This window comes from Ictidomys tridecemlineatus, chromosome 9 (assembly GCF_052094955.1).
Source record: "Ictidomys tridecemlineatus isolate mIctTri1 chromosome 9, mIctTri1.hap1, whole genome shotgun sequence".
Classification (NCBI taxonomy): Eukaryota; Metazoa; Chordata; class Mammalia; order Rodentia; family Sciuridae; genus Ictidomys; species Ictidomys tridecemlineatus.
This window is the reverse complement of record NC_135485.1, coordinates 57,333,430-57,352,311: the sequence shown is the minus strand read 5'-3', so window position 1 is coordinate 57,352,311 and position 18,882 is coordinate 57,333,430. Positions and strand designations below refer to the sequence as shown.

Sequence of the window (18,882 nt, the reverse complement as noted above, 5' to 3'; positions counted from 1 at the left end):
GGGGACCCAGAACTGGAATTTTTCAAGGCAAAAGAAATTAAAACTCTGGTCCAAAGGGGGAATTAAGAACTATCTGTTGATTTCAACAGTCCTGACAAACTTTGGCTCCTTTCCCAGGACTGTGGGAAACTCCTGCAATATCCTCTCACCAGGTTTCTATTTCTCCTAAAAGCCCTGTTTAGTCATAAGTGTGCTGTCAGTGGGTTTTCTCTTTCCCTCTGCCCAATCAGAAGCGCACTTTGAGCTTGCATTATGATTCCCCCCCCCCAAAAAAAAAACGAGGCCTGGGAAGCAAGTGTCCGAATAGATCTAAGTAGTGGGCAATGGCCCAGTCTTCATTTCCATCCCAGTCGTTCCGCCACTCACCTGGGAAGCCCTCTCCTCCCGCTAGAGCATCCACCCTCCTGGGTAACAAGGAGCGGCCTGGCCTCGAACGACTCTTCACTGACCCCAACTCCCACTTTCTAAGGTCCAACAGGTCCGGTTCCAGCCCCGGAGTCTGGGAGCCTCGCCTGGAGGCCTCCGCCCGGTGGGCGACCCAACCTTTCTGGGGCCTTCATTCCCGAAGGCCTCACCCAAGCCTACTGTGGAAGCTCCCAAAGGGCCTCTGTGAGCCCCCTGCCTCCTTCCCCCTCCCCAGGAAACGCGGCCTCCCCTTGGGGAGGCTACAGGACAGTGGCCAGGGGACAGAGGAGAGATCCCGAGGGCACACACACTACCTCTCCTCCTCAAAGCGATTTTCTTCCCCCTGTGAAGATACGAGCGGCAGCGGATAGCCAGCAGCGACACCAGCGGTGGGCGAGAAAAGAGTGAGCGTTGGGAGCTCCAGCTGTAACCTCCTCGCGGAAGAAGGTTCTGGAATCACAGCTGGTTGGGCATGCGCAGTGCGCACGCCAAGGGCCTCTAGGAGGTCACGGGGCCAGAGATGCCGAGACCTGGATGCCGCCGCAGAGCCCCTTCACTCACTAATAGAGCATTTGCTGTATACTTACTGTGCCAGACTTCCAGAACTTTCTTCTGGGACGAATGCTCTTTTTCTGCAGAGAGATTAACAAAAATCAATATTTGTGCTTAAGCAAACTTATCTGTCTCCATCTTATAGTTCAGCTTCTTGGGTTTTGTCTTTGTGCCTCTTTGGGGATGGGAATGACAGTCTTTGCTTTCAAATGCTACCTTTGGGGCTTGGAGAAGTGGCTGCTGCGGCACTAAAGATCAGGAGAGAGTAAGGACAGCCAGAGTCAGAGGAAGCCTCGGGCCAAATCAGGGGCCTGGGCTTGTGCGCCAAATGAGCCGCCCTACCTGAGAAACACTGTTTTGTGGTAATGGAACCTCTGATGTTTAGCGGGTCAACCAGAATGAAGATGACATTTCTTAACTTCCCCTGCAGCTAGGTGTGGCCATGTGAATAAGCTCTTTTGCCAGGGCTGTGATGGAAAATGATAGCTGCAACTTTGAGGATGAGTTTCAAAAGGAATAAGATGCCCTTTTTCAGCCTTTCTGCTATTTTGTACTTGGAAATCAGACATGGTAGCAGGTCATCTTTGCCTTGTAGATGAGGCCAGTGACCTAGAAATGGTGGCAAAGCAATAAGATAGAGGGAGCTTGGACAACCTCAGGGAAAAGAGCCTCCATACAAGTGTTGGTCCACCTATCTGTGTCAAGGAGAAATAAGCCTCTATCTTGGCCACTGTTAATTTGGGTCTCTTACATGTATCTGAACCATAATGTTAACTGATCTATCAATTTTAAAAATAATAGGCTATAGCAGCAATGACACAAAATGAAATTACCACCAGTAGAAAATAACGTGGCCCCTGAAGAAATTAAGGTGCTTAAAGTTGCTGGATGGACAATATGAGAAAGATAATGTAGCCATGCATTTATACAGAAGGCTAGGCCATAAGTAATAAGGAAATCACTTAAGTGAACTGTAATATTTCCCATCTGGAAACCACATCTCCAACTCTTACTGTATGACATTATTATTTTCATTGCATAACCTGTTCTTCTCCCAGGTGAACAGCTGTGAGTTTGCTAAAGGCTGCAAGTGCTGTTGGTTTCACATCACTTTCTAAAAACTACCCATTTATGTGAAATGGAAATAAAACAAACAGAAATTCCCTTGGATCGGAGATTAGGATTTCCCCCAGCACAATCAATTTGTGGTTGGTTTAGCTTGATCTAAGGACAACATCCAATCAGAGTTTAGGAGGAAAATTGATCTCCTAAATAAATATGGTTCCACAGAGCATGTTCTCAAAAGAATTCCTTAGGTTCAAAATATATAGCAGTGACTTGGTAGAACTCCATTCCCTGACTATGAAGAAAACCGGTATTCCTTTCCTCTTGGGCCTCATCTTCCTGGTTCTGTTTGGAGTTCAAGGTAAGGTATTATGAGTTTTATTACATTAGTAGAATCAGAGGTATGACTCACTATTAAGCCCTATGGGTTCATCAGATAAAGTTGAATATTCTGCATGTCCCCAAAGTAATGTTGGTCACTCATAAAAACATCTTGGTGATGTGGTTGATTATCTGAAGATCATAACTTGGACCTGCCAAGTCAAACACAAGTCTTCTCAATTTAGGTGTGTACGTTCCTAGTTAAGTCTTAATAAATGTTTGAACATTTAATAACAAGAAGCCCTATCTCAGCGCCAAGAAATTTCTGCATATTTTATTTCCATTTCACATAAATGGGTGGTTTATATTAAGGGATGTGAAACAGCAGCACTGGCAGCTGATAATGAGATGAGAGATTCTGTTTCCTATACTGTTTTCATGTTTTTTCCTAGTATGGATTCTTGATAAATATGTCTGTGTTTTACCAATTAAGAATCGAGAAATCAGAAGATCACCCCTAATCCATTTACTATTTTTGTTATGTTGGTTAATAGCCTTACTGGAACTCAGTTTCCATATTTGTAAAATGGTATTTTGAAGTTAATGTGTGACACAGTAAGCACTGCATAGACATATGCTGAATGAGTGTCAAAACTTTCCCAAAATTTAAAGCACTATTGAAAATCAATCAGTGGGGAACAGAGAGGATGAGGATGGAAGTGGTAATTATAGTTAAGTAAAGCTCTCTGTTCAAACCTACATCAACTCCATTTCACCAAGATCAGGGAATAATTGTATTTGGGAGTTCCTTAGGAAGTTGGAACCACATAATGCTAATGAATTATATGTCTGTGTGTCTTACCTATAATAGGCATTTATTAAATGTTGTGGAGGGCTGAATTTGTGGCTCAGCAGTAGAGTACTTGCCTAGTATGAGCAGGACCCTGGGTTCGATCTTCAGCACCACTTTTATATTTATAAAAATAAACATAAAAAATAAATTTATTTGAAAAAAAAATGTTGTGAAAGTGTCTACTCCTCTTAAAGTTGTAAGGTGATGTATTTAAAAGAAGCACCTTGGGACACAGTAAAACCTGAGCTGAAATCCTACTCGTACTCTTGCCCCCTGAAAGCTATTGTGTTTGGTCTTTATTTAATCTAACTGAACCTTAACCTCCTTATCTACAAAGGGGAGAAATACCTGCTTCAAAAGTTTGTGGTTATGATCTACCGACAGCAAGTGATAGAAATAATTATGATCAAATGCATGTATCATTTTGATGGATTGCCTCAATGGGAGAATTGACCTAACACGTGCATGTATTCCACTCTTTCTCTTTCTGATAGGAGCCCCAATAATGAGGAATGACCGTTGTTCCTGCATCAGTACTAGGCAGGGGAAAATCCACCCTAAAGCCTTAAAAGACATTAAACAATTTGCCCCAAGCCCTTCCTGTGGGAAAACTGAAATCATGTAAGTAAAAACTCATTCAATACACAGATGCTACATTGGCAAGGACATTAAATTTAGTGTGACTATTATTACTTCACAAAATGAGGGCAGTGATCTAGAAATGATGGCAAATAGAGTGCTTGCCCATGCAGACAATTAAAAGTTCAGATAGTTACCCTTTCTGTAAGTCTGTCTGCTGCTTTCTTTTTTTTCTAAAAAAAATTAAATTTCTGGTAGAGAGTGAGAACCAAGTATGATAGACTTCTGAAGTAGCACATGTTCAATGAAGAGAAGTTTGTTTTTCAAGAACAAAAATAAAATTTCATTTATTTGAGACTAATTAGGATTGCAACCTGGAAAACATAGATTCAAGCAGTCTAGAAAATGGGCTCCTAGAAAATGCTTAAAGAAGACACTGACAATCTTCTTAAAGAAGACACTGACAATCACCTATAATCCTACCAGCCAGTGATAAATAGTATCATATACCTTCTGGGTACATGGTATTCCAAAGCTTCCTCATTTGCTTTGGGTATATGAGTTTATACACACACACACACACACACACACACACACACTATATGTATATATATATATATATATACTAATATTTTATGCATATAGATACACAAATAAAAATCAATAAAATCATGTACAACATACCATAGTTGCCCCTTATCTGCTGATTCACTTTACTCACAGTCAATTATGGTCTGAAAATACTAAGTGAAAATTTCCAGAAATAAATAGTTCATAAGTTTTAAATAATTTTTATTATAGTATATAATTAAAATTATTAAATCATAGTATTATTTATTGTTAATCTCCTACTGTGCTTAATTTATGAATTAAACTTTATCATAGATAATAATGTACAGAAAAAAACAGCATACATAGGATTCACTGCTATCTGAAGTTTCAGGCATTGGCAGAATATCTTGAAATATATCTTGAAATGAGATACATTTTAGTCTAAAAATCCTTTGAACAGCTTTTTGGTCCAAACCTCCACCAACTCCATTCCATTAAAGTCCACTTAAGTTCCTAAGAAATTGGTCCACATCTCTTGAGAACCCTCAAATAGGAGTGTTTCAAGCCCATTTTATTTTTTTAATTATTGTATTAGGTATGTTTGTGTACATTTGCTTTTATGATGCTTGTAACTTATTTTAATGCTCCTGCAAAGTCAGTGTGATATTTACTCATCCTACAGATCCCTCATCTTTGGCTAATAGCATTTCAAGACACAGCAGTGGACCAAATAAAAATTATTGCCTTTGTAGAGGTTGTTCTCCCATTGCTGTTCTTTTAAAAACCTAATTGTTATTAAACATAAATCTAATTGTTATTTTAATCCAATTATGTTATTGATCTAGGGTGCTCAGCAGGCATCTAATCAGAAAGGCCACACACCCAAAGCAGCTGCTCTGTGCACTTTGGGAGCTCTTCAGGTAGCCCTTAAAGCTTTATACTGTGGATTCCAGAAACTGACTGGTCCTTGAAATTAGTGGTATTCTATGTACATAAAGTGTTCCCTTCCCTTATGATCAAAGCATATGATCCAGGGAACTCTACATCCTCTGCCTTTCATAAGGGTGCTTAGGGTTAAGGTCAGGCCTGGAGTTGCCTTTGGATGATTTCAGTTGGCCTGGTGACTCTTAGTTATGCCTTCAGGGTGTTCTTGCTCTGCATAAAGAGAAAATTCTGAGGAAGATGTGATTGAAGCATCAAGAGGAACAAAAATGGAATTTCACACAGTTTCCCAAATGATTATGTCCTGCTTTTCTGCTGCTAAGAATTTTGTCTAATAGACATTTACTTACATAAAAAGAAGTTGGTGCACATAGCACCCATGAGTATATGTATGTGTCTAATCTGTAACAGACATTTATTAAATATTGTGACACTGTTTTCCATCCTTTTGAATTGTCTTAAACTGATGGGAGACACTTAGGATAATATAATAAGATAGGGTCCCTACCTGTACAGTTCCTTTACTGAAAAGTTTTGCAATGTGATTTTCATTAACACTATAATTATGAACATTTTCTCATGTTTATGTCTGTAAATCTTCTATAATAATTTCATTTTTTCTTAATAATTCCTCTCCCTTTTATTTTATTCTTTGGTGCTGAGGATTGAACCCAGGGAGCATGCTTCTGTCACTGAACTATATGCCCCAGCCATAATAATGTCATTTTAATGGTCAAATTATATTATATAGAGGTGCCGTAATTTATATAAGCAATGCCTGCTGTTAGAAATATAGATTATTTCCAAATTTTGACTATTGCCAAATTCTTACTGTGGCAGTATTGTCTTTAATTCTTCCTATCATTGCTAGGATAAATGATATGCATATTTTAAGTTCTTTCATACCTACATTAAGAATTATATATGAAATTTCTACTATTATTTTCAGATTATACAGAGAGATGAATGAAATATCATGAAGTTATTCCTGGATGGACTGCTATAATTTTTAAAATGCAACCAAATAATCTTGTCTTTAAATTTTTAAGTAATTTAAAGTAATTTCACTAGAAAATTCAGCAAAATTCATACCTATTTTTATTATTTCTACAAAAAAAATCAAATTATTTACAGAGAAAAAAGAAATCTCATTGCTGTTTCTTTGGCAGTGCTACAATGAAGAATGGGAATGAAGAATGTCTAAACCCAGATTCAGGTTATGTGAAAAAAGTGGTGAAGATGTGGAAAGAAAAGGTTGGTGAAAAGAAGAACAGTTTTCTATCTTTTAGAAATTGTGGAAAACAAAGAATTCTGTGTAGCTCAATGAAGGGTACAGTTTTCAACCTTTCATCCTTTTGAATTGTACTGAATTGATGGTAGACAGAAAGGATGCCAAGGTAATAAGATTCTATAGCAAGAATTAATTAGTTGTGATGCAACGCATACATATAATATCAAGGTATATATAAGAATCTTGAAGGTTGTAGAGAAAGTAGTAATTGATTTTACCAGGAGAGTGATAGGGAGAAATTATTAAGGAAGATTTCATATATCAGGTGACAATGATTTGGAGCTTGAAGGGTAGGTAGCTCCCCAGGCAGCTAAGGGCGGTGTGAACAAGAGTAAAATCAAGACAGAGCTTGCTGTGTTCAGGCAACCTCATGTAATGAGACTGAAGTTTATGTGGACAGAGAAAGGTGTTGAGGTGGAAGAGTCAGTGAGGACAAAGTGGGAAGAATTCTGCATGACATGCTCAGGAGTTGGGTTTGATGAAGGACACAGAATATGTGGTGGGGAGCATTAGTTCTGTGGTCTGACAGACTATTGACTGGCCACGTACTAGCTGTCCAACTGTTGTAGGGACAAACGAGGCAAGGCACCGAAGATAGCAGGAAACAGTTTTATTTGGCTGCAGCCAGGTTCAGAGGGTACAGCCTTTGCTGTAATCAATCAATCCCTTGAACCCTGAGTTCAGGGAGTTTCAGAGTTTTATACCCAGCATGTGAGGGAGGGGCTTAGAAGTTCACAGTCTGCAGAAGTTTACATAAAAGCAGCTTTTTATTTCACTGATCTGGGCAAGTTAACTCTTCACGGACAACACCTGAGAAGGGAAGAGCTTCTTCTCTCCTTTCTTTCCTCCCCCTGCCAGCTGTTACCATGGAGCCCGGTTGTAACTTATCTTAAAAATGTAGACTTCTCTGTGAAGCTCAGCTCAAGGCCAGAGGCCTTGTTTGCACATTTCTTCAAAGTACTATACTGGACACATTTGTGAAAAACTAGTAAGAGGGTGTCCAGCACCTAGAGTGCTGGTATCTTCTCGGCCAGTGGCCAAGTAAACAGGGTGACGTGAAAATAGTAAGTTTATCTACAATGGACTCTTTTGCTGACAGTCCTAAAATCAGCCATGGTGAAGAGGGCTTTTCTGTGGAGAAAGGGGGTGCCACTTCACAACTTTGGACAAGTCATCCTTTCTTAACCTCAACCCCCTCATGTATAAAAAGTGGATGATGATATTACCAACCTCAGAGGGTTTCAGCCAGGGCAGGTGGCTGGTAAGCAAAGTTGGTGTGAGGACATCAATAAGCCAGGAGAACAAACAAAAGAAGTGAGCAAATCAGAGAATCAAAAGAGGCCCCTTGGAGAGAAGACAACTTTAAGACAGTTCTGAGAATAAAGAAAAACCACAGTCAGGAGTTTGAATATAAGGAAGGGTAATTTGTAAAATTAAAAAATATTATCCTTTCCCCGCCTCTCTCTGCAGGTCAGCCAAAAGAAAAAGCAAAAGAAAGGGGGAAAACAAAAAATGAAGACATTTTTAAAAGCTAAAAGACCCCAACGTCCTCATCAAAAGAAGACTACATAAGAGACCACTTTACCATCAAGTACTTTATGTTAAATTTTTTTAATTATACTGAAATAATTCCAAGAATGGATGACCTCTAATAAATCAGCTTGTTAGTTTGAATAGAAAATCTAAAGTACTCTTTTGAAAATGTAACTAAAGTTAGAAAGTTGATTTTAAAACCAAAATGTTAAGACTTGTTAGAGGCAATAGTTGTCTTTGTTCCTCTACCCTCAACCAACTGAATTTCATCATGTGTAAGACTATGATCTCAGTAACACCCACATTTGGACAAATATCCACACAAATACATCCCACACACAACAGCTGCCTGGGCTTCCGAGGCCACAAACTACAGCCTCTAGAGAGTATTCTGAGGTATGTGTCAACAAGCCCCAGACCTGTCCATGAGCCAGTGAGTCATGCAGTTTGGAATTGAGCTGGACTCGCCAAGCTGCCATGGCTGTTGGCATCTGCATTTGAACCAACCTGTAGGCCTTTCACACATGTGTCTGCTGCTTCCTTCTGAGGATCCATCACTGGCGATCACCAGAGCTTAGCTTTCAGAAACTTCTCTCTGGCTTTTGAGGTCATGTGATTCTTGCCTGCCCAAATTGACCACACTATTTCTTATCATTACCCTTCACTTTACTCAAGCCAATTCTTCACCATCTTGCCATAATTTAGTGCCTGCCTTCTCTCCACTACACAAGTCATGCACTCATTCATGAAATTCATTCACCTGGGTGTACTCCTTTCTCACTTTTCCTTCTATACTCCACAGGAATGCCTTCTTCTCCCTGCTTATCTCTACTTGATCCCAGTCTTCAAGGTTCAGTTCAAGTCCTGCCTCTTAAATAAAACCTTTCTGGAGAGTTGAGTGTATAGCTCAATGGTAGAGCAGTTGCCTAGCATATGTAACATCCTGGATTTGATCCCTAGCATTACAAAAATAAGTAAGTGAATCTTTCAAAATTTTTTCTGGATGCTCAAATCATCATAAAACTCCTATTTCATGAGTGTTTAGTACAATATGGAAGATCACTTAATTGTCATCTAATTAATTTCTGAATGTCTGTTTTCTCTCTCTAACCAGATTGTCAGCTCCTTGAGGGCAGAGTCACAGTTTACTTCCTTGAGTCTGCCACCACATCTAAAAGACTGTGGAGCTGGGTTTTGAATAGTTTACTAATTGTATCTGTTATAGGTAGAAAGGCCATCCTCTCAGAGAAAGCAGGATGTTTCCTGGCTACTCTACTGTGTCTAACCCTGGGTAACCTCTTTTAATCATTATCTTCTGGCCATTATAACTGCAGGAAAGAAGGATGAAGTAACATCCTTGTTTATTATATAACAGGATATTAACTTGGCTTCTCTAAAAATAAGAAGCACATGTTTCAAACATTTGTGACTATTCTGGACTGTTATTCCAGAACATTCCAGATATATATATGGCATCTAGAATCATGTAATCTTATAATGAAAAGCAGCTTTAGAGATCATGCATTGTGACTGAGGATGTAGCTCAGTGGTTAAGTGCTTGCCTAGTATGTACAAGGACTGGGGTTTTATCCCTAGCACTGAAAAACCAGAGAAAAGAAACACACACACAGAGATGTTAGCCAGTGCCCAACCTTTTGCCACCAATATGAAAATTCCTTCAATGACAAGTTCCAACTTTCTGTAGTTTAAAAAGACAGCTTCCAAGATACTTCTAAAAACTAATTGAAGGCAAAACGAATTTCATTGCCAGATGACCTTGTTTTAGAATTTGCAAAGTTTTGTGATTATCAATTATCACACCATCTTTCACAAAGAAAAGGAATGATAAGACACTAAGAGCCAACGGGAAGAGTAAATTCTGCTAGTGGAGGCATGTTTGGTATCTAGTTAGCCTCTTCGAGGCTGGGAAATTTCTTCTGAGAGCATGTTCAGGAATTGAATAGGAGAGAATGTCTTTGGCCAGAATGTAAGCCTATACTCACCTTCCCAAATACTGTCACTCCTCATGCTGCTCGTGATTTTGAGTGCTGCCCAGTGGTGATCCCATCTAAACATCTTTACCTAATCATGAAACTCTGTAGGTCCTTTCATATAATTTCTCTAAAAAAATATAAAAATGTTCCATATTTTGAGTCTGTGGCCCGGTTACCTTGCACCTTACAGATAAAGTGGACAGTGTATAACTAAAAACCAAAGACTACCTATTTTCAATAAATATTTGTGATAAACATATAGTCCCATATTCTAATCATTCATCATTTATACATGCATATATACTAAGTAAATAATGTTTAAATTCAAAGTAGTATGACATTAAATACTTTGTACTTTGAAATATTTTATTTCTTAAAAGACAGTAGGATCAATAAATAGATCATTGATTGGAAAATAAATCTTGGTTTTCTTTTTCATGTCTCAAACATGCCCTTTAACAAGTTCATGCTTAACAGTAATTCTGATGTGTCCTTATTCATTTACTTTTTATTTTTTATCTAATGACATGCAATATTAATTAAAATAGACATGAACCCAGGTGTTGTGGCACACTCCTGTAACCCCCATGATTCAGGAGGCCGAGGCAGGAAGATTGCAAGTTCAAGAACAACCTGGACAATTTAGTGAGGCTGTCTCAAAACAAACAATAAGGGGCTGGGATTGTAGCTCAGTTGTAGAGTGTTTGCCTTGCATATGTGGGGCACTGGGTTTGATCCTCAGCACCACATAAATAAATAAAAGAAAGATATTGTGTCCATCTACAACTAATAAATAAATAAATAAAAGGACTGAGAATGGAGCTCAGTGGTAGAGCACCCTGGGTTCAATCTCCAATAACAACAACAACAAAAAGATAAAGACACAAAAGCTCTCTAAAAGGAGCTCTTTGGGGCTAGGGGAAAAAAAACTTCCATGGAAAACATGACAACATGGCCTTATGACATTGTTGACTTGTAATTTTATATGGAATTCAATTTATTTCCTAATCCTCAGGGGTAACACTATTCCAATGAGATTTAAACCCAGGAAACCAAAAATGTCTTCACCATTTTCTATCTCCTGAAATGATACAAGTTCAAATATTATAAGGCCTCAAGTAGGTATGGAGGAAATCTAAACACCAGGTAAGTTATTTAAGAAGTTAGTGCTATAGTTAAGTGTTCCCCAAAGGCCCATGTGTTAAAAGTTGCTCACCAGTTAGGTGAGGCCTACTAGGAGGAAGTTAGGACCTTAGTCCCTTCCTCCTCCTCCTCCTCCTCCTCCTCCTCCTCCTCCTCCTCCTCCTCCTCCTCCTCCTCTTCCTCCTCCTTCTCCAACGCTCACTTCCCAGCTTCCATGAGAATCGGCCTCTACTACTACATGTCCCTGCCATGATGAATCATGACACCAAGGCCCAAAGTAATGGAATGAAAATTCTGAAACCATAAGCCAAAATAAACCTTTCCTTTTTTAAGTTGATTGTCTCAGATATTTTGTCACAGTAACAAAAGGCTGGCTAACAGCTAGGAAACGCAGGCTGGAGATATTATGCAGTACAGAGTCTCTTAGACAGACCTGTATATTTGAGGTACTTTTGAGGAGCCAGGTATCACATAACTAATGGTGAACATGAATTCTCATAATTAACGTGAGAGGCAGCAGGATGCTATGGAAAGAGCAAAGATTCTAAGGTATTGGGGTTAGGATCACAGGCCCATTACTGTGTAACTGTGTTATCTTGATTAGGTACATTCCAACTTCCTGTGCATTGGTTTCCTCATTCAGGACTACTGTGAGGAGAAGGCTCAGCATAGATCTTGGTGCATAGAAAGTAGTGGACCCTCTCTGACCACTTACTTTTGCCACACATAACTTTCAAAGTGTATCACATCTCATATTACAGAGAAATGTTTCTAGGTCTAAAAAAGTATGTTGGAAAATGAAAACAAAGACCTTCCTGACCAATTCTCTGTATCTACACTTTTTTTTCTCTCCCTTTTTTAGAAATATGGGAGTTGAACCCAGGTCTCACATATTAGGCAAGTGCTATACCTCTGAGCTACATCCCCAGCACTTTTTAAAATTTTATTTTGAGAGAGTCATGTAAAGCTGCTAAAGCTGGCCTCCAACGTGAGTTTTTAATGCCTCATTCTCAGAAGTAGCCACGGTGCCTGGTTTGTATTTTCATTTTCATAATCCTAGTCCAGATCATGATTATCTTTTTCCTATTATCCCTGATGCCCCTTTTTCTCAAATTTTCTCTTGCTTCCCCATCATCCATGACAGAAAGGATGATCCTTTTAAAGAATACTTCAGAATCCCACCACCTTGCTTAAAATTCTACAAGTTAGAATTAAATCAAAACTGGTAGCCTGGCTGCCAGGTGCCCTATTACATCAGCGGGGCTCTGCCTTCTCCACTTTATCCCTCACTTATGGAGCTTCAGTGTCACCTCCCTTCTATCTGTCAGATACTCTGAATTCGTTTCCTTCTTGAGCCCTTTGTATATGCTGTTCCTGTTGTGCTGGGTTGTTCCCTGCTATGTAAACTTGGTTGGGCTGGGAACTACATTTCCTAGATCCTTTTCTCCATGTGGTTCTAAGTTAAGAGTTAGGCAATGAGGAACTTATGTGAAATTTGGGAAGCAGAAATGAAGGAGTGACCGTTAATCTTGATAAGACTTATTGACCCACACAGTGGTATCCAGTAGGTCTCAGCTTATCTTCTTCCCTTCTTTTGTGTTTGGCTCACCTTCACAATTGCTGACTAGTGATCAATAATGCTTCCAGGCCCTCCACCAGTTATTGGCAATAGACCCACAGAGGTAGATAGTAGCTAGAAGTAGCAGTTTCTCTTAGATCATAGCATTCCCCATGTGGCAGCTGGGCAGAATCTGCTTTTTTTGGATTTTCTCACAAACTTATTATCCAATTGTACAAGAGATTCTTATGGACCAGTCAGTGACCAGCCAGTCTTTCTCCAGTCCCCTGGTTCTCCCTTTTAGACTTTCAATTCCTAACACCCTCCCTCATCTGTGTAAGATCTTATTCCTATAGAATATCCTTTGTTCCTGTAACATCCATAGTGACTCTATTCCCTAAACCATACAAGTGCCTGAAGCATTCTTCTCTGCATGGCTGTCCCCACCTCATCATTTAATTTTCACTTTAAATGGCACTTCAGAGAGTCTCCCTTAATCTTAACATCCTCAGTAAATCAGCCATCCTCTCCCCAGACCCTTTCTGTCGTACTGGTTTATGAAGTGGGGTATGTGTTCCTGGGGAGAGGATAAAATGAAAATATGTAAAACTTACATTTTTGCTTAAAAAAATAAGAACTGAATATTATAAACCTGAGCCCAGCTTCACTCAGTGCACTTAGGTGGTCGTGTGTCACGTGCTAGATTCCTGAGACAAAAGTGAGACCTCCACAACTGGGAGAACACATGCCCGTCTCTCCTCTCTTCACTTTTGCATAATGTCCACTTATGTGTATACAATTAAGTGGACATAAGGGTTATAAGAGTGCTAACTACGCTATCTTCATGTATTATAAGATAGAATGCTATCTGATGATATACGTGATTTCCTTCTCGAAATGGGCACATAGTTTAAAAAAAAAAATTCCTGATGGGTGCAATGGCACAAACCTGTACTTTCAGCAAATCAGAGGTTGAGGCAGGAGGACTGCAAGTTTGAGATCAGGCTGGGTAACTTAGTGAGACCATGTCTCAAAATAAAAAATAAAAAGGGCTGGAGATGTCACTCAGTGAAAGTGTCCCTGGGTTCAATCCCAGCAATAAATAAGTAAATAAAGCCTGCCAAGAGATTCATATGAAAAATAACAGTAACAATGCAAAATAAACTAACACAAGAATAAAATGTGCATACAGGGGATACTCATTTTAATTTTACCTGTAAGGGTACATAATTTCAAAAATCTGATGGCTATAATCTGTCTCATTTTCTTTTATCACAATTAATACATTTTTAATCACAATTAGACGTAGTAATCAAATATCATCAAAAGTGGAAATTATCTTTAAAAAAATTGCATGGTCAGTTCTTATACCCCACACTACTGTACAGGCAAGTTTAAATTCCCTGACTACAAAAATTATTCTCTTCACTGCTTTGTTTTTAGTACTTATATCAGTCCCTAGCACTTAGGAAGCACTCAATATGTTCTTTTTGCTTGATTGGCATATCTTTCACCCTAAACTTTCTTCTGGGACTTTTCCAAATCAGTTTCAACTACTCTCATTACAGTCATCTGAGCTTATGTTCATTTCTACCTTCAGCTTTTCTCATTTTCTTTTATTCACCTGCCCTACTTCCCACCTCATCTATGTGACGCCTGCTCATACAAGATTAAAGTCCCACTTTTCCAAGTCTGTCCTAGAATGCTCCTAAGTCACGCTGAAATCTATGTCTGCCTTGTCCTAAAGACTTAAGAATAGCTCTTTGATTAAAACATTTAAATTGTTTTTCTATACCAAGAAGTGATTTAAATCATAAAAGAGTTTAAACATTAGAAGAATTGTTAAAGAATTCAGATTTAATCTGTACACTATAGTGTTGAATTACATACTAGCAATCTCCCCAACAAATGGAGACAGGCTTAGGAGATGACAAGGATTGAAAAAGCATATGGAACTTGAATTGAAATCATCATGATCATCATCATCATCATAACTAGGTTTATATTTTAAAACAGACCGACTCATGAACTAATTTAGAATTGCCAAAATTTGAAAAGGCTACCTTTCTGGCTTTAGTTTATTTTGATAACAGAATTTGGAGAAAATTATTTGTCCCCATGATGGAGATTGAACTCAGGGCCCAAATTGTGCCAAACAGTTCTCTACCATTGAGCTACACTCTCAACCCAGCAAGAGGGCTTTTGACCTTATATTTTAAGGACCTGAGTAAATCACAAAAGAACTGTCTCATCTAATTCTAAACAAAGATTATAGACAGGGGCAATTGATAAAAGATTAAAGAGTAAAGTTTCAAGTTATACATAACCATTTGCTTTTTTATAAAGTTTTCTACATATAAGCCAGGCATAGTGGTGCACTCCTGTAATCCCAGTGACTCAGGAGGCTGAGGCAGGAGAATCACAAGTTTGAGGGCAGCCTCAGCAACTTAATGTGGCCCTAAGCAACTTACAGAGATCCTGTCTCAAAATAAAAAATAAACAGGGCTGGGGATGTGGCTCAGTGGTACTGTGTCCCAGGGTTCAATCACTGGTACAAAAAAAAAAAACAGTTTTCTATGTACACATAAAGAAATCATGTCCCTTAAATAGAATACACTGTTTCAAGTTGACTGTTTTAATAAAAAAATTTTTGCTTAAAAAGGCAATGGGGGGTAGGATGGGGACAATTGCTGGAATCACCATCTCTCGGTACCAGGTCTCCACCTTGGCCTTCTGTAAACAGCCTAGGACCAGTAGGGTCAGCCAATTACCATAAGCGTTGTTTAACCTTCAGAGTAGACAAACTGAACCTCTTTGGGAAGGAGAAACTGTTAAGGGAGAAGAGGTGTATCCAAAGAAAGTTCTGAAGAGTTCTAGGAGAGAAGGGGGAACTCCATTCAGGGGTTTTTGGCATACACAATATGAAAAAGATTTCGGCATATGCCAGTCAAAGACATAGACAGAGATTTATTTAGGAAAGTAGATACATATTCAAGGGAGAATGAGGACAATCTCTACAGAGATGCTTTTGGGGGTAAAGCAAGGAATACACATTCAAGAGAGAATACAGGCTATCTCGAAAATGAGAGGTGTACTTTAGGGGTTCTCAGCTCTTGTTTTAAAGAAAACTTGATGAGGAATGAGTATGGAAAGGTATGTAAGAATATCAATCTGATGATCTCAAGAGGGGTTCTGGCAGTCTGGTCAATCTTAGGATCCTCAGGCTGACGTGGTCTTCATTATCTGATCAGTAGACAGTGCTGGCAAGTCCCGTAAATTATATGTTTCTCAAAATATCATATTTCTATTTATTGTGGAGTTAATCAACAATGCACAGGTTAAATTTATAGATTTCCCAGGAATCTGGGAATAACAGGACTGGAATGGAGACAGGCTTAAGGGATGACGAGGCTTGCAAAAGTATGTGAAACTTGTAAATTAAAGTAATAATAATAATAAAATGTTTATATTTTAAAACAGTCTGTAGTATGACCTAATTTAGAATTGCCAAAATAAAAAAAAACCTGAAAACGCTACTTCTCTGGTTTTAGTTTATTCTGATAATAGTGAGGTGGAAATTAAAAGACTCCAAAAAGGTTTCATTCACTCTATCTCTATTCCCTATCAAATGCAAGATCAAATAAAGTCCAGTTACTTCCCACATTACTCATTCCTCTGCATAATGGTGGGATTCCCCAACTGTCCAGTTACCTCTGTAAGTCCCTCAGGTTGGGGGTATACAACAGAGAAAATGCTGTTCCTTTTGTAACTCAATACCTGAGGGCATAACCAGAATATTCCAGGGTAAGGAGAAGAGAGAAGTTCTAACCCCTTTGATTCATTTCTTAAAAGAAATTAAGGGTCTTTAAGCCCACTCACCACAACTCATATCATTTGGGTTATAGAAGAATAGATTTCTTCCTGATACTGTGTGTATATGTGCACATATACATGGAGGCCAATATAGCTTATAAACAAAGAAATAAAGAGGCAAATTATTGACATATGTTCTCTCCCTTTGTTGTGACTTGTTTTCTGAAAAGGGACCCACAGATCCTTATATATCTTGCCTAAAATTTAAAAAAATAACAGTCACAGCATACTATGTTCCTCATGAGATGAAAATATTATATAGTTGTGTGGGAGGATCTTGGGCCCCTTGGTGGTAATTTTATTAATAGTTTCCTATAACAACAAAGATCAGCAGTATCCAAATGCAACCACATCTATAGTCCTTCCATAGTCTAATTTAATCTAGCAGTAACAGCAGAGCTTATAGAATAAGATGGTTAATATTGTAAGGTTCATCTGGTACCCCCAAGAAATCTGATAGAAGGATAGGTCAAGACTTGGCTTCTGTTATCCATATGGGATTAAACGTTAGCAAAATGTGCAGCCGTCTATCTACAAAGGGGCCAGTTATTGACTCCCTATTCATGAAATCATTACTTATTTTAAGAAATTAAGTAAAAAAGAGAAAACCAAAATGTTTTTACCCTTTGAGGTGTTAAGATAGACACAGACTTAAATTAAAAAATTAGTGGTTTTGAGAAACATTTTGATTTAAGAACTCGGATGTGGTATATAAGACCAGAAACAAAACAAATTGAAAATCAAACAAACAAACAAACACCCCACCTAAAAACCAAAACAAAACAAAAAAAAACAGAGTGATAGAGGAACTAGACCCAGACTCCATTAAGCCTGGGGTTGATAGAGTTGTACAAAAGCAGTTCCAATAGTTTACACTGCCCACAGGAAAGAAAGAAATAGATGGTCTGTGCAAAAATTCACAATAAATATGAGGGAGGAGAGGGAGAAAAAAGAAAAAAACAATGAAAAATGAAATTAGCTTTGGAAAGGATTCAAGATTCTTCTGTCAGTTTCCTGTTTGCCTGTGGTCATTTTGTCCAATGGTGTGATTTTCTTGTTAAAAAGAAGAGCTCGAGCTCCCTCTAATGGATGGTCTAACAATTTTTAGAACAATATATTTTTAAACAAGAGGGAATTGACACATGCCTGGATTGTCTCCTTTTCTTTCTTTCTTTCTCTCTCTTTTTTTTTTTTCTTTTTGGGTGCTGTGGATTGAACTCAGGGGGCCCTCGACTACTGAGTCACACCTCCAGCCCTATTTTATATTTTAATTAGAGACTGAGTTTTACTGAGTTGCTTAGCACCTCCCTTTGCTGAGGCTGGCTTTGAACTTGCGATCCTCCTGCCTCAGCTTCCAGAGCTGCTGGGATTATAGGAGTGTGCCACTGTGGACGGCCGGGCCTGGCTTTTCTCAACATACTCAACATAATTGGTTTCTAAATAGAGACAATAACTAGAATTCACATGTTAGTCTGTGGTTCTGAAATAAATTTTGTTTTCTATCACACAATTGAAGCATTAGAATAGGCTTTAGAGATTATCCATTATTCATTCATTCCACAAATATTAGCTGATTGATTACCTACTATGTGCCATGAATTGCTCCAAGTGTTCAGGATAAAGCAGTGAACGAAACAGAAAGTCTTCATTAAACCCCTATTCTAGTGCATAAAGATAGAAATCAGCTAAATTAGTAAATATATGATATGCAGAGATTGGTAAGGGCTATGAAGAAGAAAGAAAAGAAGGAAGGGAGCGTTGGGTGGAGGAGGGGTGGGAGGTCAGGTGTACCATCATTGAGGAGAGACCTGAAGAACAAGACCTGTGGTGTTTCAGTCAGAGCAAACAGCAAGGACAAAGGCCCTGAGGCTTGAGAAATTCAAGGCTGCTAGGAGGTCATCTTTCTGAGTAAAGTGGGCAAAAGGGAGAGGATGGAAAAGAAGCCCAGAGAGGTCATTTGAGATCAGATCATATAAGCCCATTGTCTTACTTTGCAGTTGGTATAACAAAGCACTGCAGACTAAGGGACTTCAACAACAAACATTTTCTGACAGTTCTCTAAGCTGGGAACTGACTATCTGTAAATCAAGAAGAGGACCTGCAGATAATCAGCTTCTGGTAGCAGAGACCAGAGAGGGGAAGCGAGCACTGTCTCTTTCTGTGAGGGCATTAATCCTACTCTGAGGATTCTTGACTTAATTACCCTGTTGACCTAATTACT

At 38.8% G+C, this 18,882-nt stretch overlaps 2 protein-coding genes across 2 annotated transcripts in view; one reads left to right on the top strand and one right to left on the bottom strand.

Annotated features, from left to right (window-relative positions):
* Positions 1-846, bottom strand: part of Art3 (ADP-ribosyltransferase 3 (inactive)) — a 90,130-nt gene extending 89,284 nt beyond the window's left edge. Inside the window, exon 1 of the mRNA XM_040292293.2 lies at positions 720-846. The gene's annotated coding sequence lies outside the window, so the exon portion shown is untranslated. The remainder of the gene's footprint in view (positions 1-719) is intronic.
* A 101-nt stretch (positions 847-947) lies between these two features.
* Positions 948-10,344, top strand: Cxcl9 (C-X-C motif chemokine ligand 9). The gene is made up of 4 exons (XM_005337255.5): positions 948-2,383; positions 3,691-3,817; positions 6,439-6,523; positions 8,031-10,344. Exons 1-4 carry the CDS (start codon positions 2,236-2,238, stop codon positions 8,130-8,132), a joined length of 462 nt encoding a protein of 153 aa, XP_005337312.2. The 5' UTR covers positions 948-2,235; the 3' UTR covers positions 8,133-10,344.
* Positions 10,345-18,882: the final 8,538 nt, after the last annotated feature.

Excerpts from the sequence above, each read along its gene's own strand:
- Cxcl9 (XM_005337255.5), top strand. The coding sequence starts at position 2,236 with ATGGTTCCACAGAGCATGTTCTCAAAAGAATTCCTTAGGTTCAAAATA. Across the intron at positions 2,384-3,690 it reads GGTTCTGTTTGGAGTTCAAG|GAGCCCCAATAATGAGGAAT; the intron begins GTAAGGTATTAT and ends TCTTTCTGATAG. Across the intron at positions 3,818-6,438 it reads TGTGGGAAAACTGAAATCAT|TGCTACAATGAAGAATGGGA; the intron begins GTAAGTAAAAAC and ends TTTCTTTGGCAG.